The sequence below is a fragment of the Perca fluviatilis genome, chromosome 10 (genome assembly GCF_010015445.1).
Source record: "Perca fluviatilis chromosome 10, GENO_Pfluv_1.0, whole genome shotgun sequence".
NCBI classification, from domain to species: domain Eukaryota; kingdom Metazoa; phylum Chordata; class Actinopteri; order Perciformes; family Percidae; genus Perca; species Perca fluviatilis.
Window position 1 is genome coordinate 34,482,331 of NC_053121.1, and position 18,691 is coordinate 34,501,021.

The following is an 18,691-nucleotide window of genomic DNA, read 5'->3' on the forward strand; positions in this document are numbered from 1 at the left end:
CCTTTTTGTTCTGCTCTCGTTTAATCTCTGCACCATGCTCGTCTGGAGACCTTTTGACAGATGTGATGTCCACTGCTTTAGATCAGATTCTGTGATTATAGAAGTGAAGTTGTGAGGTGGAAGGATAACACTTTGATAATCCGGTACAAGACCACATTATGGCAACAAAGTATGGTCTCACAAATGAGCATAGACCAGTCAACACACAAACAAACACATTAGTAAAATAACTGGTATTTATTGCAGTTAATTTGCATGACATTGTACATGTATTTGTATTTTTCATGTGCATCCTCTTGATACTAACTTCACTTTTAATACCAAACTATAAATCCTCCAGTATTTACTGATTTGTAGGTTTGTCGCAGGAAAATCTCTACGGAGGATGGAAGCTGCCAAAATAAAGTGCATGAATAAAAAGAATACATTTAAAATAATATGGGAAAGTAAATTAATAGGGGAATAAATGCAAAAGGTAAATAAAGAAGCAAACTAAAATGTCAATTTATGTCACATTTTATCAATTAATGCCTACAATCTATTTTTGGTAAGTAACTGAAGTTATCAAACAAATGTAGTTTCGTTAAAAACAATACCCTCTGAGATGTAGTAGAGTGAATGTATAAAAGGTAGAGAAAATACTTAAGTAAGGCAGGGTTGGTAATGTTGAAAAGCTAGCAATTTGAAAGTATCCTCTCCTCGGGCTCTGTCTACACAATGATGATGCCGCTGAGGTGACTTGTAAGACCTCTTGCAGATACTGGGCAGTCCCGTGCGTTCATGGACATCGGAAAAACGTTTTTCCGAGTGAAAACGTCACCATTCACGTCACTTCCTGTGGGAATCAGAGGTGGGAAACTGGATTTTGCTAACCGAGTTTCCCAGTTGGTGACGCGTTGACAACTGACGTTTGATGGAGGCGACTTTGGTTCACTGAACATATTTCAACGACAATAAACTGTTTATTGTGGACAAATGTCTCTGCCAAGAAACATACACAGACATAACATGTTTCAGATTATTCATAAATAGGCCCATGTATAAAAAAAACACCTTATCTGTGTCTTTTCCTGTTGGTTGTCCTGCAGATAACACAAACAAACACCTGGCGATGTGCTGTGTCTATGCTCGCGTATGAAAACGGCAGCAAATCGTTTGTTAATGTGTTTAACCCACCTGACGCTCTCGGCTACGCCCAGCCGTTGGTGGCAGTCATGCAACAAGTTGTTATGCCAAACGCCAATATAACAGAAGAAGAAGAAGAAGAACACGCATCCCGACCATGTGAACGCTGCCAGTTGGAAAAACAACGTAACCACGGGGACGGTCCCTGTTATTCCGAGGTGGCGTGAACGCGCCAATAGCGTGCTACTATCGGCCCAGGAACGCCCATCAAGTGAGTGCGTGTCACTGTCTTTTGTAGCTAACGTGGCTGTAGGGACAGATGTGCACGAGCACCGCTGATTTGCCACTTGTTCAGCTTCAGTCTTTTCGGGTGGGCGGCTGTAAGTAACCGAGGCAGAGGAAACTTTTGATGAGTTTTCTCCGTTCTCCAGTTGACTTGCAGTAACTAGCGGCGCCAGGATTTTGATTGTAGGTGGGCCTCCAGAAAACTGAATGGGCCAGTTAAAATAATCCAAAAAAACGGGTTCCCCCTGCATACAGACAGACAGACACTAACGATAACGTTAGCCTAAGGGCCGGGACACATTTAGCCGACGGCCGACCGTTGACAGAAAAAGTGCCACAGAACAGACCAAAAAGACGAGAGGAGACGAGACGTAATACATCTCTATAACAGCAGGCGGCGATAATCTGTAATGTTGCCCAAGAAATGAAAACCGGCAGCTGATTGGACGAACGCGTCACATGGGTTTGTTTTCTCCGGAAATTGAAAGCCAGACTGTCATGGTGGCCGTTCAGAATACGATCTCATATCGTACTAAAATAGTTCACTGAAACGTGTTTCTGAAAACATTTTAAGAGAGAAATAGGCCGTGCAGTTGCTGAATCTGTCTTCATTTCAGCTCAACAAAGGTCAGTTTAAAAGATTTTCATCAGATTTTGAGAGGCTCTAGTCACCTCATTGCGCTCGTCATTTCCGGGTGAGTCCTGATTTCCCTGCTGCCGACCGAACATGTCAGGTCGGCCAAAATGAACGCCGACAGCCCCCCAGACGGGACACACTGAACAGATTTGAGTCACTGACCTCGCCAGACTGTCCCACGGCCGATAATCGGCCTGATGTGTCCCGGCCCTAACTGTTAGCCTAACTGTTAGCCTAACTGTTAGCCTACTTGCCTTGCTGGTGTGAGGGGGGGTGGCTACGGGAGGACTTGATGGGGAGAGGGCGGCCGAGCAGGATGGTAACTCGTCACTTGTAATCGCGTTACTTAAAATGTCCTCCTCCTGCTCCTCGGAGCGTTTCTTGCTGAATTTAAATGAAAACAAGCTGCTTTGTGTTTCATATTAGCCATTAGCTACGGTCTGTGTCTGTCTCATTGAGCTAGCTTGAAAAGCTTGCGCGCAAACGTCCTTCATTTCATTGGATCACTTGCTGGTGACGATGCAGCCTGTGAGCGGGCTTAAGAGTCCACACGTGGGGTAGAAGCCGCTGATTGGCTGAGAAGCTTTGAAAAGCACTCACTACTCACTATAGGCCTGGGTCAAAATGGGCGGGCCCAGACCTAAAATGGGCGGGCCCAGGCCCACCCGGGCCCAATGGTAGCGCCGCGGGGGCTTGCACTAACTTCGGCGACGGCGGTGCCGACACGCAGCGAGCTCAGGCTCGTGCACGGGAGGGGTAGAGTAGGCGCAGTGTGAGGCACGGAGGCATTTCATTGGTTCTTTCCAAGCGGACCGCGAGGCAGTGATTGGTGCGCGTTTTTACAGGATTACAGCAGCCCCAGATGACGGATCTTTTTCGCTCCTTTTTCAGAGCCCATAAGGTATTTATTGCTGTCGGGTGTAGAGACCATTTCAAACAACAGTGGTGCCGTAATCCTGTACACACTGTGCGTTCCTTCCCCGTGAGACATGCAACGCATCTAATGATAACAATGTGGAAATGTGCACAGGAGCAGACAGCAGCTCTGTTCTGCTCCCTGCTCTGTTCACAGTAATCATTTTCCAACAACCCATCCACTATTAATCACAATGTTCATTTGTATGACTCGATCCGTAGATAAACTGGTTGCTATGGACGCTGAGTATCGCTAAAACCACGGACGGAGCCATAGCACGTTTTTGGTCATATTGTGGATATGATGTTTTAAATGGCACACAGAGAAATCATGTTATTCATTTCTCCGTACAGGCTTTTATATTGGAAATAATTTCCAACCCTGCTTTAAGTCCAGTACTTGAGTATTTGAGCCGCCCACTCTGAGCTTCATTTTGGCAGAAACCTGCGAGTGACATCACGGAGACTACGTCCGTATATGACCCTATGATCAAAACAGATGTGACAAATTCTCTACACACTGTGTTCATTGTTCCTTTATACACACATCTCACAGATTCAAACTCCCACCTCGGTGAGGAGCCCTTGAGCAAAGCATAGGCGGTGTGCCCCCCCCCCCTTTTCCTTTCCTCTTCACTCAGAGAAAAACACCCCAATGTGTTTCTGCTTCATTTTAAAGTTTCACTCCATTACTTTGGTTTTTCATTTGACTTGCTCATTTCTTTTTTTTGTCACCTTTTATTCAGTACCAACCTGCCTCCAGCTGGCGTCAATTATACGCACAGATTTCTTCTCCCAGCGGATGATCAAAACCTTTGACTTTAGACACTGCTTAGTAGTTAGTATTCTGCTGACCAGCCGCTGGCTCACTGCTCTATAACTGCCGCCGCCCTTTGACCTCTCCACTGAGGCAGCCGAGAGAAATAACCGATTCCCCCCCCCCGGAGGAGGATCGATACGGTACCAGAAAAGAGACGGAACGGCTTCAATAAATCACCGAGGCCAGTTTTAATGTGATGGCGTTTCTGCAGAGGCTGCCAGATCGCAGGAGTGGAGTCGCAGGCTGCGTTCAGGAGCAGCCGCGCTTTTCTCCGAGCTGTGAAGTCAAGCACCACTTCCACGTGTCCTGTCGTGAACACGCGATGCTATTTAACATTGTTTTTTCACGTGCAAAGTGCAGTAAACGTCTCATTGATTAAGTCTGCAAAGAGCCTCCAAAAAAAATAAAGGTGAGAAGAATCACAGTAAATGTTTGACACTGATTAGGTAGTCACTTGAACAGACATCAGCCGTTAGAAATACATGTATGTACATAAAAAGCTACAGTTACATGTCAAAATACACTTGCATGACGTGCATGTATATGTTTCAAATTAGATAACTGAATAAATAGATAAAATACAGTTTGAAGAAATATATTTTATCTCATGCAATGCTGTACTCCATGAAGTTTTGCTTGAGGTAGGCCTACTTAAAAGGATAGTATGTAACTACAGGCGAGTTTTTTTGTGATTGTTGCGGGCAAAAGTACTTGATTATGCGGCAGGTTTTCTTAAAAAAAGCGATGCAATATGCGGGATATTTATGCAATTTTATGCGATGAAATTGCGGGAACTTGCAAAAACTGCAGTTTGATGAAAAAGAGGAAAAAAAAGTGATTCTTCCAACACCCTGCTTTTCGATGAAGTTCACGTCGCGTAATTACGTCACTTCATAACGTTCCCATGGCAACAGGGGAAAATGGCTGCTCTTGTGTGAAGTAAACCCAACATTTTTCAACTTTCTGCTAAGATATATGTGACTTTTTTGCAACGAAAATGCGGGGGTTATGAAATCATACAAGGCCTGCAAATTTTGCGCGGAAATCGGCAATTTATACGCGCAGAAACTCGAGTGAAGATAATGACCTCTTCTGAAGAGTCCATCGTGTTTTTTAATCCTCCGTGTCCTCCTTGGCTACTGCACGATCACGGAAGGCTTGTATCATGTGGACACGTCATGGGGGAGACAGAAACTACGCACTATAGCTTTAAAAAATGTAACAGTGCAAGGTATGGATTCATTGTTGTAGCTGAAACAAGTCTTCCCTGAAGTCTGCAAGGAGCGCGCAAATCTTATAGAAGGAGCCCACTTTCAGTTGCATTTTGACACAGAACTTCTCATTACGTTCTTTTGTTCCCTACTTCTGCTGCTGCGACATTTCAAATTTCAAATCAAGTGTGCAAGTATGAATTCATTTTCGTAGTTTCTGCTTTTTATTTTGGACAGCTTAAGGCTGTGCTCTCGTTTAAGGTCCCAAAGCAACAGAATAAAGGAACTGAACACAGCTTTAATTAAGACTTCTGGGATTTGCATACACCATTCATGTCTACATGCACAACATTTAATCTTGACAAATTAGTCCTGGCTACGGCCCTGGTTGGCATCCTTAACCCACCTCTGGTGGCCTGGAGTGGGACTCAAAGTTAAAAAACAAAACAGGATTACAACCATTTTGGGGTTTTATTGACTCAATCTTATCTTATGTAATGGTTACATTTGATTGGATAAGACGTGTCAGGTTTAAATCTGGTCTGGGACTCCTCTGCATGGCACCTGGCTCTCTACTTCTTTCCGGTCTGATTGTTAACCCAACCTAACTGGGACCGTCAACATGCCGAAGAACACCAGACCCGAGGACTGCTTCATGTGAATTCATTTTATTCACAGATTAACGACCGGCGATTTAACCAAAAGGACGGGAGTCTGGAGGTCTGGCCAAAAAGAACAAAAGAAAGGGAAGAAGCCTGGGCCAACCCACAAAGGCCCCCCCCCCCCCTTAACTATCAGAATAGTGCCCAAACACACAAAGAAACAAAGCAGCGACAGCTAAGACTACCAGACCTCCATCCTCAAAGAAAGAAACACAAAAGAAAGAAAGCAACAGAAGACAACACAGCTGACCCATCTTCTTCTTCTTCTTCTTCTTCTTCTTCTTCTTCTTCTTCTTCTTCTTCTTCTTCTTCCTCCCCCCTTCTTCCCTCCCCTTCTTCCTCTCCTCCTTCCATTCTTCCTCTCTTTCCTCCCTCCTTCTTCCTCACCCTTCCTCCTCCCCCTTCTTCCTTTCCTCCCTCCTTCTTCCTCCCCCCTTCCTCCTCCCCCTTCTTCCTCTCCTTCCTCCTGCTTCCTCTCCTTCCTCCTGCTTCCTCCCCCTTCTTCCTCTCCTTCCTACTTCTTCCTCCCCCTTCTTCTTCTCCTTCTTCCTCTCCTTCCTCCTGCTTCCTCCCCCTTCTTCCTCTCCTTCCTACTTCTTCCTCCCCCCCTTCTTCCTCTCCTTCCTCCCTCCCCCTTATTCCTCTTCTTCCTACGTCCCATTCTTCCTCTCCTTCCTCCCTCCCCTTCTTCCCCTCCTCCTCCTCCTTCTTCTTCTTCTTTGGGGTTTCACAGCAGTTGGCCTCCTATACATTGGATTATAGCCTCCTACTGGTATTACTCGTCATCTGTTATTTCATCCCACTTCAGTTTTCCAATTAGTCCGGTGCTATTCAGAAATGTAAATACACGTTTCCTCCACGGTGACCCCACTGTCGAGGAGATCTGTGCTCCTGATTTCCACTGGTCCTAACTTATGGAGCCCTGCAAACACGACCCAGTTCTTTCAAAGAGAGAGAGACCGATTTCTCTCAGCCTTCCTTATGTACCGGGGGGGCGGGGCCACGCTAACAATCAGGAATCAGGAGCACCTGAGACGGGCAGAGAGGGAAGAGAGAGCAAGGTGGGGAGCGCAAAACCACTGAGAAATGTAAAACGGCCCACAGTAGGTGGATCATATACAGTGTGACTTGAATAATTTGGTATTGTGAGCTGAATAACAATTTAAGCTCAGCCCTGTTAGTAAAACAGCCACATCTCGCCTCACGTATTACCCACTGAATCCCGATCTCCCTCACTTAATAGCCCTTCAGGGCATGTTTTAAGCTGTACTTCTTCATGGGATGGCAGCACGGATTCAATATTCATGACAGCGTACGGATACGCAATCAAGCCAGGCCAAAGGCTCCGTAAATGTTTTCATCGATAAACAGATAAATGTTGTACCATTCCCGCTAAGAGTTTCATTTCTCAACGCAGAGTTTAGAGACGGCCCGGAGACGTACGAGCAGCGCATTCTGCTCGAAGTCTGTCCCTTCACCACGTGTGAGTGTAAACTGTTCGTCTGGCCTTCAGCTGAACACATGCAGGCTCCGGTGAGTTGTTCTGGATGAGAGCAGCAGTTTGACGCAAGCAATGGAAGATTTAAATCAGATCTGATTATGCTGTGATGATTGTGGTGTGTGAATCTCCTTGTTCACATAGCACCTTCGAATAAATACCTAGAAAACTCTGTGCAACTAGTAAAGTATCATTTCTGAAAGGCAATACTGATGATTATGTTCAGTATCTTATTCATTTGACCTAAAACACTGCCACTGATGTCTGAAGCTAATTAGATGTGTGATAAATAATTTGTTCTAAGGCTGGGCAAGATATTATTGTTACATTACATTTAGCTGACGCTTTTATCCAAAGCGACTTACAATTGCTATATATGTCAGAGGTGGCACGCTTCTGGAGCAACTAGGGGTTAAGGGTCTTGCTCAGGGACACATTGGTTGATGTATCGCAGTGGGAATCGAACCCTGGTCTCCCACACCAAAGGTACGTGTCATATCCACTGTGCGATTAATTACCACACCAATGGGTCGTTTAAATTGTCGTGTTACCTTGCTCTTTGCTCTACATTATCATGCTATGAAATATAAGAGCAGGTCAGGTTTGGTCAGAGCGAAGTCCAACTTCCCTGTGTGAGAAACAGCCCCCCCCTCCCCCTAACCTTGGCGTTCTTATACTTTGTCACCTTACCTCCTGCTTTGGTCACGTCATAACTACTATGGCCACTGGAGGGCGCCGCCACTATAAACGGTAATATGGGTCATAGTTGCTGCTTGAACAAACGACCTTTGTGGACGTTTCTTGGGGGGGCGACAGTCTTATAGGTTTCTAGATATTGAATTTTTTTTAAGCAACTACTGTTTTCACAAAGAGAGTGAGGTGTGTGTGTGTGTGTGTGCGGCGCAGCATCTCACATTCTCTCTCTCTCTCTCTCTCTCTCTCTCAACTGTCATTTCCTCTACTCCAATAACTTCACTTGAACTCAAGATGAACTGAACGTGTGTGGAGGACAGACCCTGGAGCTTGCTGAAGGTGTGTGTGTGTGTGTGTGAGCTTAAACATAGGCTACATATGCGCCATCTGATGGTAGTTATAACGAACACTATTTGATTTCAAGAAAACAGGGCAGATGAATGGCTGCTGGAACAGAACAACGAAGTCACCACATCTAATAATGGTAATAACGGTGGTTAGGTAAAAGGTTCCGGTCTTGCTCGAGGACAAGTGGCCCTTAATGAACTCATTATTGTCGCAGGGTTTGAGCCTGTGACCTACTAGTAACGGTACAGACTGTGTCGACACATGGCTAGCTTGTATGTGCACCCATACTGGCTATTCAGTGTGAGTGCAGCCCTCCTGCTGGGAACAGACACATTATTAGTATTTGAGGCTTCCAGCATGTTCTGGTCCAGCTGGCAGCAAGACCCCCGACCATACAGGAGACAGGCACACATACACACACACTTTTGTACTGTACTTGTGAGGAGCCTTATTAAATATTCCCTACTCGTTCACCTTATCAGAACTACATGTCTAACCCAAATTAAGCTAACAGCTGAGTAAGGACTGGAGGAAAAAGCTTTAGTATGGATGCACTGAATCCAGATTTTTGGGGTTCGGCCGAATACCGAATCCACTGGTTAAGATTCTGCCGAATCCGAATACCGAATCCGTCGTCTGGTTAACACCAGTTTTTAGCTGGGACTGTCCTTCCTTTGCCGTACCTGAAGTTGCTGCATTCTGGCTGCTGTCTGTAGATTCCTTCATGCACAAGTCGTATTCTTTCGGATGTTTCATACGCAAATGTTTCCACAGCGGCCATGTTGTGTATTGTTTAGGGTCCTCGCCACCACGAGACAAATCGCCGTTGTAAATTGAACATGTAGATGGACTTGAATGGCTTTCTTTTGACTGAAAGTACTGCCAAACAACACTTTTTCTGCTCACGAGTTCCATTTTCACTTTCTCTCAGCCTACTGCATTGAACGCTCCACCTACGTAAACACCTTCCCGTAATCAACGGCGGCGTCATTACGTCGACCAGCGTAGCGCAAGCGTAGGGTTCGGTTCAGTGGAAAAAATTTTAAGGTTCGGCAGAAACCGAACCCCATTAAAAAAAGCCCAAATCCCTGATCATTACTCTGTAGATGTAAACTGTTCCCTTCAAAAAGGACTGTCCTCCCTCACACTACTACCCTTATGAGTACCAGACCTGTACTCGTGACCACATATTTGTCTCTAGTACGCACTCCTCTGCACTCTTGTCCCCAGAATGGGACTAAAGTGTGATCTAGTCCCTTTCACACATGTATCACATGAATTTGACACTTAAGCATCTTGTTAACGCGCCGCTGTTGGATCAAGGTGCAACGTTCACTGTGACCACAATCCAAATCAAATCTAGGGCTGCACAATATATCATTTTTTTATCATCATCGCGATATCAGCTGGCGCAATAACCATAGCTCAAAAGGCTGCACATATCATTAAAGACACTCAGAGATTGTTTGTGCTAGTTAAAAGAAAATATCAGCAGAAAACGGCACTTTAGAATGTAACTGTCATTCTTCTGTAGTGGGGCCTTTTTTATATTTAATTCAATGTTCAATTTGTTGAATAAAACAATGTTGGAAATGATTTGTTTTAAATTCAACAAGCGATGTGTTGTTTTTTAGCAGAACACTGAAAGCAGCAGAAATGCAGAACTGAGCACATTTGGTGTGTTTATTTATCGCAAGTAATATTGTTATCGCATATTTTCGACTCAAATCTCCAAACACATTTGTTTGTTTTGCATCATATCGGTCTTCATTGTTCTCTGTATTTTTGGCCTGCCTCTATTAACCAAAAGAAAGCATATTAACCCATTAAGTATGTCGGAGATCAGTCTGAATGTGCTTTGCTGCATGACTGGGGATGGCTGTGGACGTCAAGGAAAAAACAAACAAGGAAAAGGTTGAGGTTTTGGCAAAATAACAAAAGGAGCCAACGTTTGCAGGCGGTAAAAGCTCTGTGCAGGACGGAGTGTGGTTAACGCGTGAGCAGCGAGCCCAGCTGCCTCAGGGCCCTTAAAGACCTGCACACAGGTGACTCCCATCACATGGTCATCCACTCCTACAGCCTGAGCTGGAGGATCTAGAACTACAGCACAAAGAATAAACACTGAAACGGTTTTAATCTGCATGGACAATGATTGAAACTGGTTTTAACAGCGTTTCGTGCATTTCATTTTTGATAACCTCATGGTACATGCCCATTTTCTTACAAATTAACTTTGGTCTAGAGCACGGGTCTTCAATGTCTTTTGAGCAAAGGACCCGTTAATTAAGAGATCGATCAGGGACCCCCTACTACATTTCAATCAGGAGAGACTTGTTTGCAGATATGCAGGAGGAGGGATGACGTCTTCCTGAAATGACAGCTGATAGCACAGGGAGAGAAGCAGCTTTTTAAACAGTGTTGTGACGCTGTGATTGGCCTATGGGATCCTTGGCCGTTCCTGATTGGTTTATCAGAAGGTGAACGCCTCCAGCGCTGATTCGCTTTAGGGACTGATTATTTCTTAGGTCTTCCTGAAAGAATTTGCGCTGAGCTACATATGTTGGATAAAATGAAGTTGCATATTAAACTGGGCCGACGGTAACGTGTAGGTCAGCCTAAAGCCCATATATTTTTAGTGCCTAGAATACTAAGAATTAAAATAATAATTGTTGGCATGATTTTATAAATAATGTTTTAATTTTAAACATATATGTGGCACAGTGAATCCTTGTTGACTGTATCTGTGGATGGCTACCTTAGTGAACTAAGCCTATCAATGTGTTTTTTTTTTTCACATTTCTGAAATCATAGGCTGATATATATTTGCTAATAGTTTTTTTAGTTTAGTTCATTTTGAACATGTTTAAATATATATATATATATATATATATATATATATATATAAAATTATATATATAATAAAATAAAAAAATAACAGATAAATAAGAACATATACATCTCAGCACAATCTTCCAAAATTATTGTAAGTGATTCAAATAAGAAATTTCCATGTTAATACGTTGGATTCATGTTAAGACTTTTAAAATTTTAAAAAGAACTTATTTTAAAATTAAATTATAAATAAAAAATATATATAATTTGGTGCCCCCTGCAGTAACCCATTTGTACTTTAAAACGATTTTAAGATTGTTTTTTGGGGGCTTTTCCACCTGTATTTTAATAGGACAGCTAGGTGAGAAAGGGGGAAGACATGCAGAAAATCATCACAGGTTGGATTTGAACCCTGGACCTCTGTGTCGAGGCATAAACCTCTCAGTATATGTGCACCTGCGCTACCCACTGAGCCAACCCGGCCACCTTTACAATGATTTTAAACGGGTAAAAAAAGAAAGAACATCACCCAGTGAGGCTATAATAGAATTAGAAGGATTAACATTCTCCAGCGAAGGCTGAACTTGTGATCAAAGTAAAGGCAGGACAAAGACTTCCTACTACTTTCTATCTTTCTTTCTGTCAGAGTACAAGACAATAATTAAGGTAAGATGTAAGAAGGTGTGCGTGTAGGATTGTTTCCAAGATCTTCTTAGAGTAAAATACAATAAAACAAAATCAAAACATGAACAAATCAAGATTGCCATCACATGGTCATCCACTCCTACAGCCTGAGCTGGAGGATCTAGAACTACAGCACATAGAATAAACACTGAAACGGTTTTAATCTGCACGGGAAATAATTTTAACTGTTTTTATCAGCGTATATCACATTTTATCTTTGATAACCTCATGGTACATGGCCAAAAATCAATAATTTCCCCGTTTCATTTTCTTGAAATTAACTTCTAGTGACTAGAGACATATCCATTTGTGCTTTAAAACGACAAGAATAATGTGCTCCCTTTCTTTGCACCGGTGAAGGCTGTATTTCTGCTCAAAGTGAAGGCAGGACAAAGACTTTCTACTGATGCCAGAGTACCAGAAAATAATTCAGGCAAGATGTAAGACGGTGTGTGTGTAGGTCCGTTTCCAAGATTTTCTCAGAGAAAAATATAATTAAACAAAACGTAAAAGATGAACAAATCAAGATTGCACAGCTGCTGAGATACATGTCTGTACGTCACAGGAATGACAGACAATAAAGACACCTTGCAGCAAAGATTTATTTGCAATTTTTAATACTTTTTCTTTAATGATTACACAGATCCTTGAGTCGAGTAACAGAAAGCAGAAGATCCAACTCCAACAACCTTGACAATGTTCAAAAACAGGTAAAGAGATTTTTGTTCAGAAAACCTTTAATCGTTAATAGAATTAGTAGTATGACATATTTCAATAAATATTTAGATATATACAGATACAGCAGAAACGGTACATTCTTTTTTTCTCTTCAAATTGCTTCACATTTTTTTTGTACAAGCCAAAATATCTGCCATTGTATTTATATTCATGCAAAATATTGTTTCTCAGATTAATGAAAAATAAAAGAAAGATTTGCTGAACTTTTCTTAGTTTATTTTTTTTTTCATCCTGCTTTGATGTGCGCTCTCGGATTATAAGCATCGTAATGAGCATCGTAATTTTTGCAAATCAAACGGGTGCACTTTGTGCCAATACACAATAGAAGCAAGTAAAGCAAAATTAAGGCCATTCCAACTTGTGCAAAGAAAATAAATAAATAAATATAATCATAATAATGTTTCCTTTAGTTCACAGCAGTTCAGGAGTCACTGTTTTTTCCCTTCTCCCTCAGGGCATTGGATTATACAATACATACAATAAAATACAAGAGAATTGAAACAAAACCCCCAAAAACCAATAGAATCAATCATTGACAAATCAAACCATGCTACTTTAAAATCCAGTTCAGAACCAAAGGATTTATAAACCTCCGAAAAACAAATCTTTGTTATCAGTCCGTATGCATCACATCGCAACGTAATGCCATATGAACCCAGTATCTATCTCATGTTATGAACCCCTCCCTCCCCCAACCCATACAGTATAACAACGATTAATACAATGATGTGAGGCCTATGACAAAGCTTTAAAATGACTATGGTACACACAACACCACGTCTGAGGAAAGGGTATGAATCATGTAAAAATGGTAGTTGAATGAATGCACGATATGCTTATAGGTCCTCGTTTTTTTAGTTGCATATTCAACCCCCATATGGCACGAGAAGATATGTACGTAAGCTTTAGAAAAATGGACGACTGCTGTTGACAAAGTGGCTGATGGACAGAAGTGCTTCTGACTTATTCCAGATGCAGTGTCTATGGCACGGAAGGACTGAGCCTGCGGACGTTTCCCAGTCGGGGTTAGGCCGTGATCAGAGAGGAGGCTACAAACAAAGGCGTTTTCAATTATTAAAATGTCACTCTGCAGCCCTGAAGGGACTTGAGATGGCGCTGGTTTATATTTGCAAGTCCAAAATCAACAAACTCTTTTAACTTGTTGTTCAGCGACCATTTATTTGAGCGTTTGCAATGATATTGTAAGGTGCTATCCCGAACTCCTTAGCATAAACAAAACTCTTGCTAAAAATGTTTTTGCAGTTTTTATTTTATTTTTATTTTTTTACTTTTGTTGGTTTTTACAGAGCCCCTAAAATCCCAATATATATTTAAATGTATCACTTGAATGCACAATATATCTCTCTACTAAAGATCTCTACTAAAAAAGCACTTTGTGGGCTTCGTAGGTTCACGTATGAAGAAATCAGAATGACGAACACATTCTGCGCTACATCTAGCAAATAAAATTGTTTTTCTTTAACAAAGTATAGCAAAAATAAGCTTTTTTTTAGCGTTTGTTGGCTTTTTAATTGCCTAAGTGACGTGCCTGCTCTTCTCATGTTTTTGCTACATTGCTTCTGCGTACGCAAGCGCAAGAGTCGACTTTGCTAGCAAGATAATTTTCAGCATTTTTTGGAAAAACAAAATACTTTTTGTCATCGCTTTACCTGTGGTGCTAGCATGAAAGAAAGACCACAACGGAAGGTTGTAATGTGGCCCAACAAAGAAACACTATCAGAAAGTTGCACACAAATTACATATGACGCTAGCTAAACAAGCATGTTTGCTAGCTTTTCTGTTTAGCTGCTAGCTAATACTGTGCAATATACTACAGTGTAATATACTGTACATTTTGCTACATTTTCTCTTTAAGCAAAATTGTTGACATTTGGAAGTTGCGCGCAAAATTCTTTTGGTTTTTGTTTGGACTCCATAAAGTTACATCCGAAACAAAGCCATCCAGAGTTGCTTTCGGGCGAGTCCGTACGCAGCTACCTAATTCGTTTCAGCCGGCTAACCTACAGTCTCAGAATGATAAAATAAACGCACCACGAGAAGTTTGAGATTCCTCTATGAGCTTGTGAGAAAGAAAATGAGTACATCACTAAAAAGGAAGATGCTGTAAAAGCAAATACTGCTCACCATAAAGCTGAAAACACATCTTATGTCCCTCCAGGCTTTGCTATTTTGTTCTTTGTCTCTGATGGTTCGCGTCCTAAATGCTAGCTGCATACTCAGACATGTATCTGCTGTAACCAAATCATTAAAAAAAATAAAGCATCCTAGGTGATCATGGCCTTTAAATGTTTAACTGTATCACTGTATGTGGGAATGAATTACAGAAATATATGCATAGTTTTTGCGATGAAGCGTATTCTGTGGCACTTCCACTTTAAAGTTCAAACACGAATGGGAACAGAAGGATGTATGTGCGTGGCATAGCCCTTCGGATCAGTCTTACACACTCTGAAAGTAACTTGTTTCATAAATTCATAAAAATCAGTATTACATTTATGATCTCCTATGCGCACATGTTGACGCACTGTAAGAATAATCTCTTCTCATTTTAACAAAACTAATCTGTACTACCAGATCCAAAATGTCTCAGTGTGTAATTTGTTTTACTTGTAAAACATGTTTAAGTATAAAGGGGATAGGGATTAATGGGTAGCTCGGTGACTTCTCAAATAAAAATAACCAGCTTTCTTTAAAAAAGAGTTAATACTAGAATGTAGAGGGAAAAATGCATGTTTCATACCAAAATATGCTTATATATATTGTAATTTAATCTATATATCTGAAGTTAATCTGGCAAACCCCAATACTGCATCTGGCAATCATATTAAAAAGACAAACCGTATATGATATCGCATCCTGCAATAAATCTTGAACAATTGCCCCACAACAGCAGCAGAAGGCAAAGATAAGGACGTCACACACGCAAAATAAGAAGAAACACATCTTTGGTTTTGCGTCAAAACCAAGTTGGACTGGGGCTTAAACATTTTGACAGAGAAAACGTTCATCGAGATCAGCAGTTTTCCCTGGATGTGGTTCTCAGGGGGGACAAGTCAAAATAAAACGTTCCACTGTGTTTTTATTGTGAAGTTATAAGCCTATGTCGTCTTCAAGGAGGCACAGGAACTCCACAGGTTGAAAGTATTTTGTTTGCCGTAAGTGTGAAATATTTTCAACTTCACAATAAAAGTCCAGTCGATCGTTTTATTTTGGAATTCTGGACTCCGTATGACTGAGGGGGTTCTTCACTAGGATTGGGCATCGAGAACCGGTTCCAACTTAGAATCGTTTCAAAATTACGATTCCAGTGGAATCGTTTTTTTTATTGGAATCGTTTGGAATCTGATCATCGGTTCCAAATTTAACCCGCACAAGTTTTGGTTTCCGTGGAGGCCGCCGAACTTCCAGGCGCTTGTTGGGAAGCAACCACGGTAAAAAAAAAGCCTGGTAAAAACTGTAAATCACCATTGAATCAAAATAAAATGTTCCTCTTAACTCCACCCCTCAAAGAATCGGAATCAAGAACCGGAATCGAAAGGAAGAATCGGAATCAGAATTGTTGAAATCCAACATTACCCAACCCTATTCTTCGCAGACGAGCAAACGGCTGCAGTGAAGTGGCTCACTGAACACCGTTTGGTGAAGGAATAGTTCATCATTTTGGAAAATTAAATTATTAATTTTCTATCGGAAAGTTAGATGAGAAGATCGATACCAATCTGGTGTGTGTTTCTTGGAAAATGTCTGTTTCCCCCCCGCTTGCATTAAAACCTCTGGTGTTTCTGAAAGAAAAAAGTGCGTAGCAATTTTTTGAATAAATGATGCCGCGTGACAACATGAATGCAGAAAACATCCGTTTGTGCAGAAAAAATACACTTTTATCCACTTGAATTTCTGCCCTTTCTTTTCCAAGTTCTGACAGGCTCGGATGTTTGGCTCACTCGGTTTGCTGCTGATTTCTACAACAAAACATTTCTCCGTACAGTAATCTGCATGCGTTGGGTGAAAAGTCCCCAGACAGGCTGCCACTCCATCACTGTGTTTGATCCCTTTTGGCTTCTCCATTGCTTGCACATTTACCAATAATATTGACAGACTGTGTAACAGTGGGATGAATGAGCCAGAAGACAACTCACAGAAAGGTTGCGTTTTGGAGATGGGAGTTGCTGAAAGGAAGGAAAAAAAATATATAATTGCATATACTGATCATTGCATAGAGAAGCCTGGCGCAAAGTAAAATAGAGAAATGTCATCTGATAAATTGTCAATCAAACCAAATGACCTGCAGAATGATCAAATCCCGTCCAACATGGCTATGGCAAAAAATAAATCAGTTTGTTTATACTCCATGTGCATGATGATGCAGCTTTTCATAAAAGATGGCATTTGCAGCTACAGTTGGTGCGTGTGAATGAGATGGAAATACAGTTAATTAAGGTATAACAGGTGCTATAATCTGTATAATTTACTACATATGTCCTCTCAGCTGGGGAAAGGGTGGGGTGTCACATTAAGGCGGGGTCAAAGCAAGGAAGCACTAATAAGATGTAAACATATCTGTGGCTCAGTCCCGACGAACACAACGAGGAACGCAAACGAGGATCTTCATTTGACCCTGTCCGGGATCGATTCCCTCCAGTCGATGAAAGCAAACTAATGTCTCAGGGATTTAAACCCCCCACCCCCCCAAAAAAAAAAGAAACCTGAAGAAGCCCGCGAGGAGACGCCGCTCGACGTTAAACCATTCGCCTTCCTCTTGACAAAAAGGTCGGAGCTGCGCCGCGCCGCGCAGCCACAAGCAACGTGTTCACTTGGCACATAAATCAAAGATACAAACCAAAAAGATCAAATGATGAAATATGAAAAAATAAATGAAGGACAGGTAGAGGAACACGTTGACCACAGATAAATGAGATATTTTGTCTCAAAATCTTCAGCACTGCTCGTACAGTGTTTCTTGAAATTATTATTATTTTTTTTCTCTCTCTTTTTGTCCAGTCGTATGATTGACAGCGGCAGCAGCGAACCTCAAGTGTCTCTGCAGTTCAAGGTTTCGTGGTGTTGGCGGCGGGGGCGGGGAGGAAAAGCACTGAGGAGTGCTTGCAATACACGTTTGAAGCAAATCGAGATATATAGAATGCGTGATCCTCGCATCGCTTTATAAATGGAAGCACCGATCCGCCTTCCTTTCCTTTTTTGGGGGGTGAAAACCCCCCTCATTTCCAGATGCCCGTCTTTGCAAATAAAGTTTTTTTTTTTCCTCCCATTTATGACAGATAAATGAGTATATTACACTGCTGTATGCGTCTGGCACATCCCCCACCCCGTCCCAACATCACTTTTTTTTTCCATATAGAACTATATATCTGTCTTCACACAAAAAAGAAAACCCTAAAATCAAATACAAGACTCTTTACAAGACTCTCTCGTCTTCCTTCTTTCCAGCCCGTCCACGCCCACACAGTTTGTCAGGTGTGCCTCACAAAAGTCTGTGTTTAATTTAAAAATGTTCATCTTTTCAGTAATATATTGCCACATTCATATATCATGCATTTTACTGCATTGCTATTGCACTCGTCCGGATTATTCAGGAGGTGTAAAGAGCCGGAATGAGTTGGGATTTTGGGGCAGGAGAGGAGAATAAGGGGGAAAGAAAGCAAGACACATATCAAATAATGTCTAGAAGGTGTCAGGTGGGGTTGAGGAAGGCGACTGCCACAAAAAGCAATTTATCCTCGACCAAACGAGGAAGAGGATGAAGGAAGAAGACAAGGAAAGGAGGCGTGGTTGGCGTGAAAAAAGGGGCAATAATAATCTTCGATTGAAGTCATCTCTCGCTGTTTCCTACACTCGTTTTGTTTCTCTGCATTCTCCTCTTCGCACTGTTCTCGCCCTCCTCCTCCTCCGCCTCTCCACTACTGCTTGTGGATGTCCTCGCTGCGGATGATCTTGTAAATGATCCAGTAGAAAATGTTAAAAATGAGGAAGACGAGCGGGAAGGCCACGCGGGACACCGTGTCGATGCGTTTGGCCCGGCCGATGAACAGCTTCTTCATCTCCTCGATGGTCTTCTCGGGCGCGGCCGAGGCCGGCGCGTTGTTGTTGTTGCCCTTGATGGCCATGCCGTCTTTGGCCTGCAGGCAGGCGGGGCCCATGCCGTAGCCGGGGAAGCTGAAGCGCCCCTCGCCTGTCTCATCCTCCTGCAACACAGGCCAAGACTCA

At 42.3% G+C, this 18,691-nt stretch overlaps 1 protein-coding gene across 3 annotated transcripts in view; it reads right to left on the reverse strand.

Moving 5' to 3' along the window:
- Window positions 1–12,294: 12,294 nt before the first annotated feature.
- glra1 (glycine receptor, alpha 1) overlaps window positions 12,295–18,691 on the reverse strand; it is a 141,867-nt gene continuing 135,470 nt past the window's right edge. For all 3 annotated transcript variants that reach the window (XM_039813115.1, XM_039813114.1, XM_039813116.1), the window contains one exon: window positions 12,295–18,669. In XM_039813115.1, the coding sequence (XP_039669049.1) occupies window positions 18,385–18,669 (285 nt within the window). In that variant the 3' untranslated portion in view covers window positions 12,295–18,384. The remainder of the gene's footprint in view (window positions 18,670–18,691) is intronic.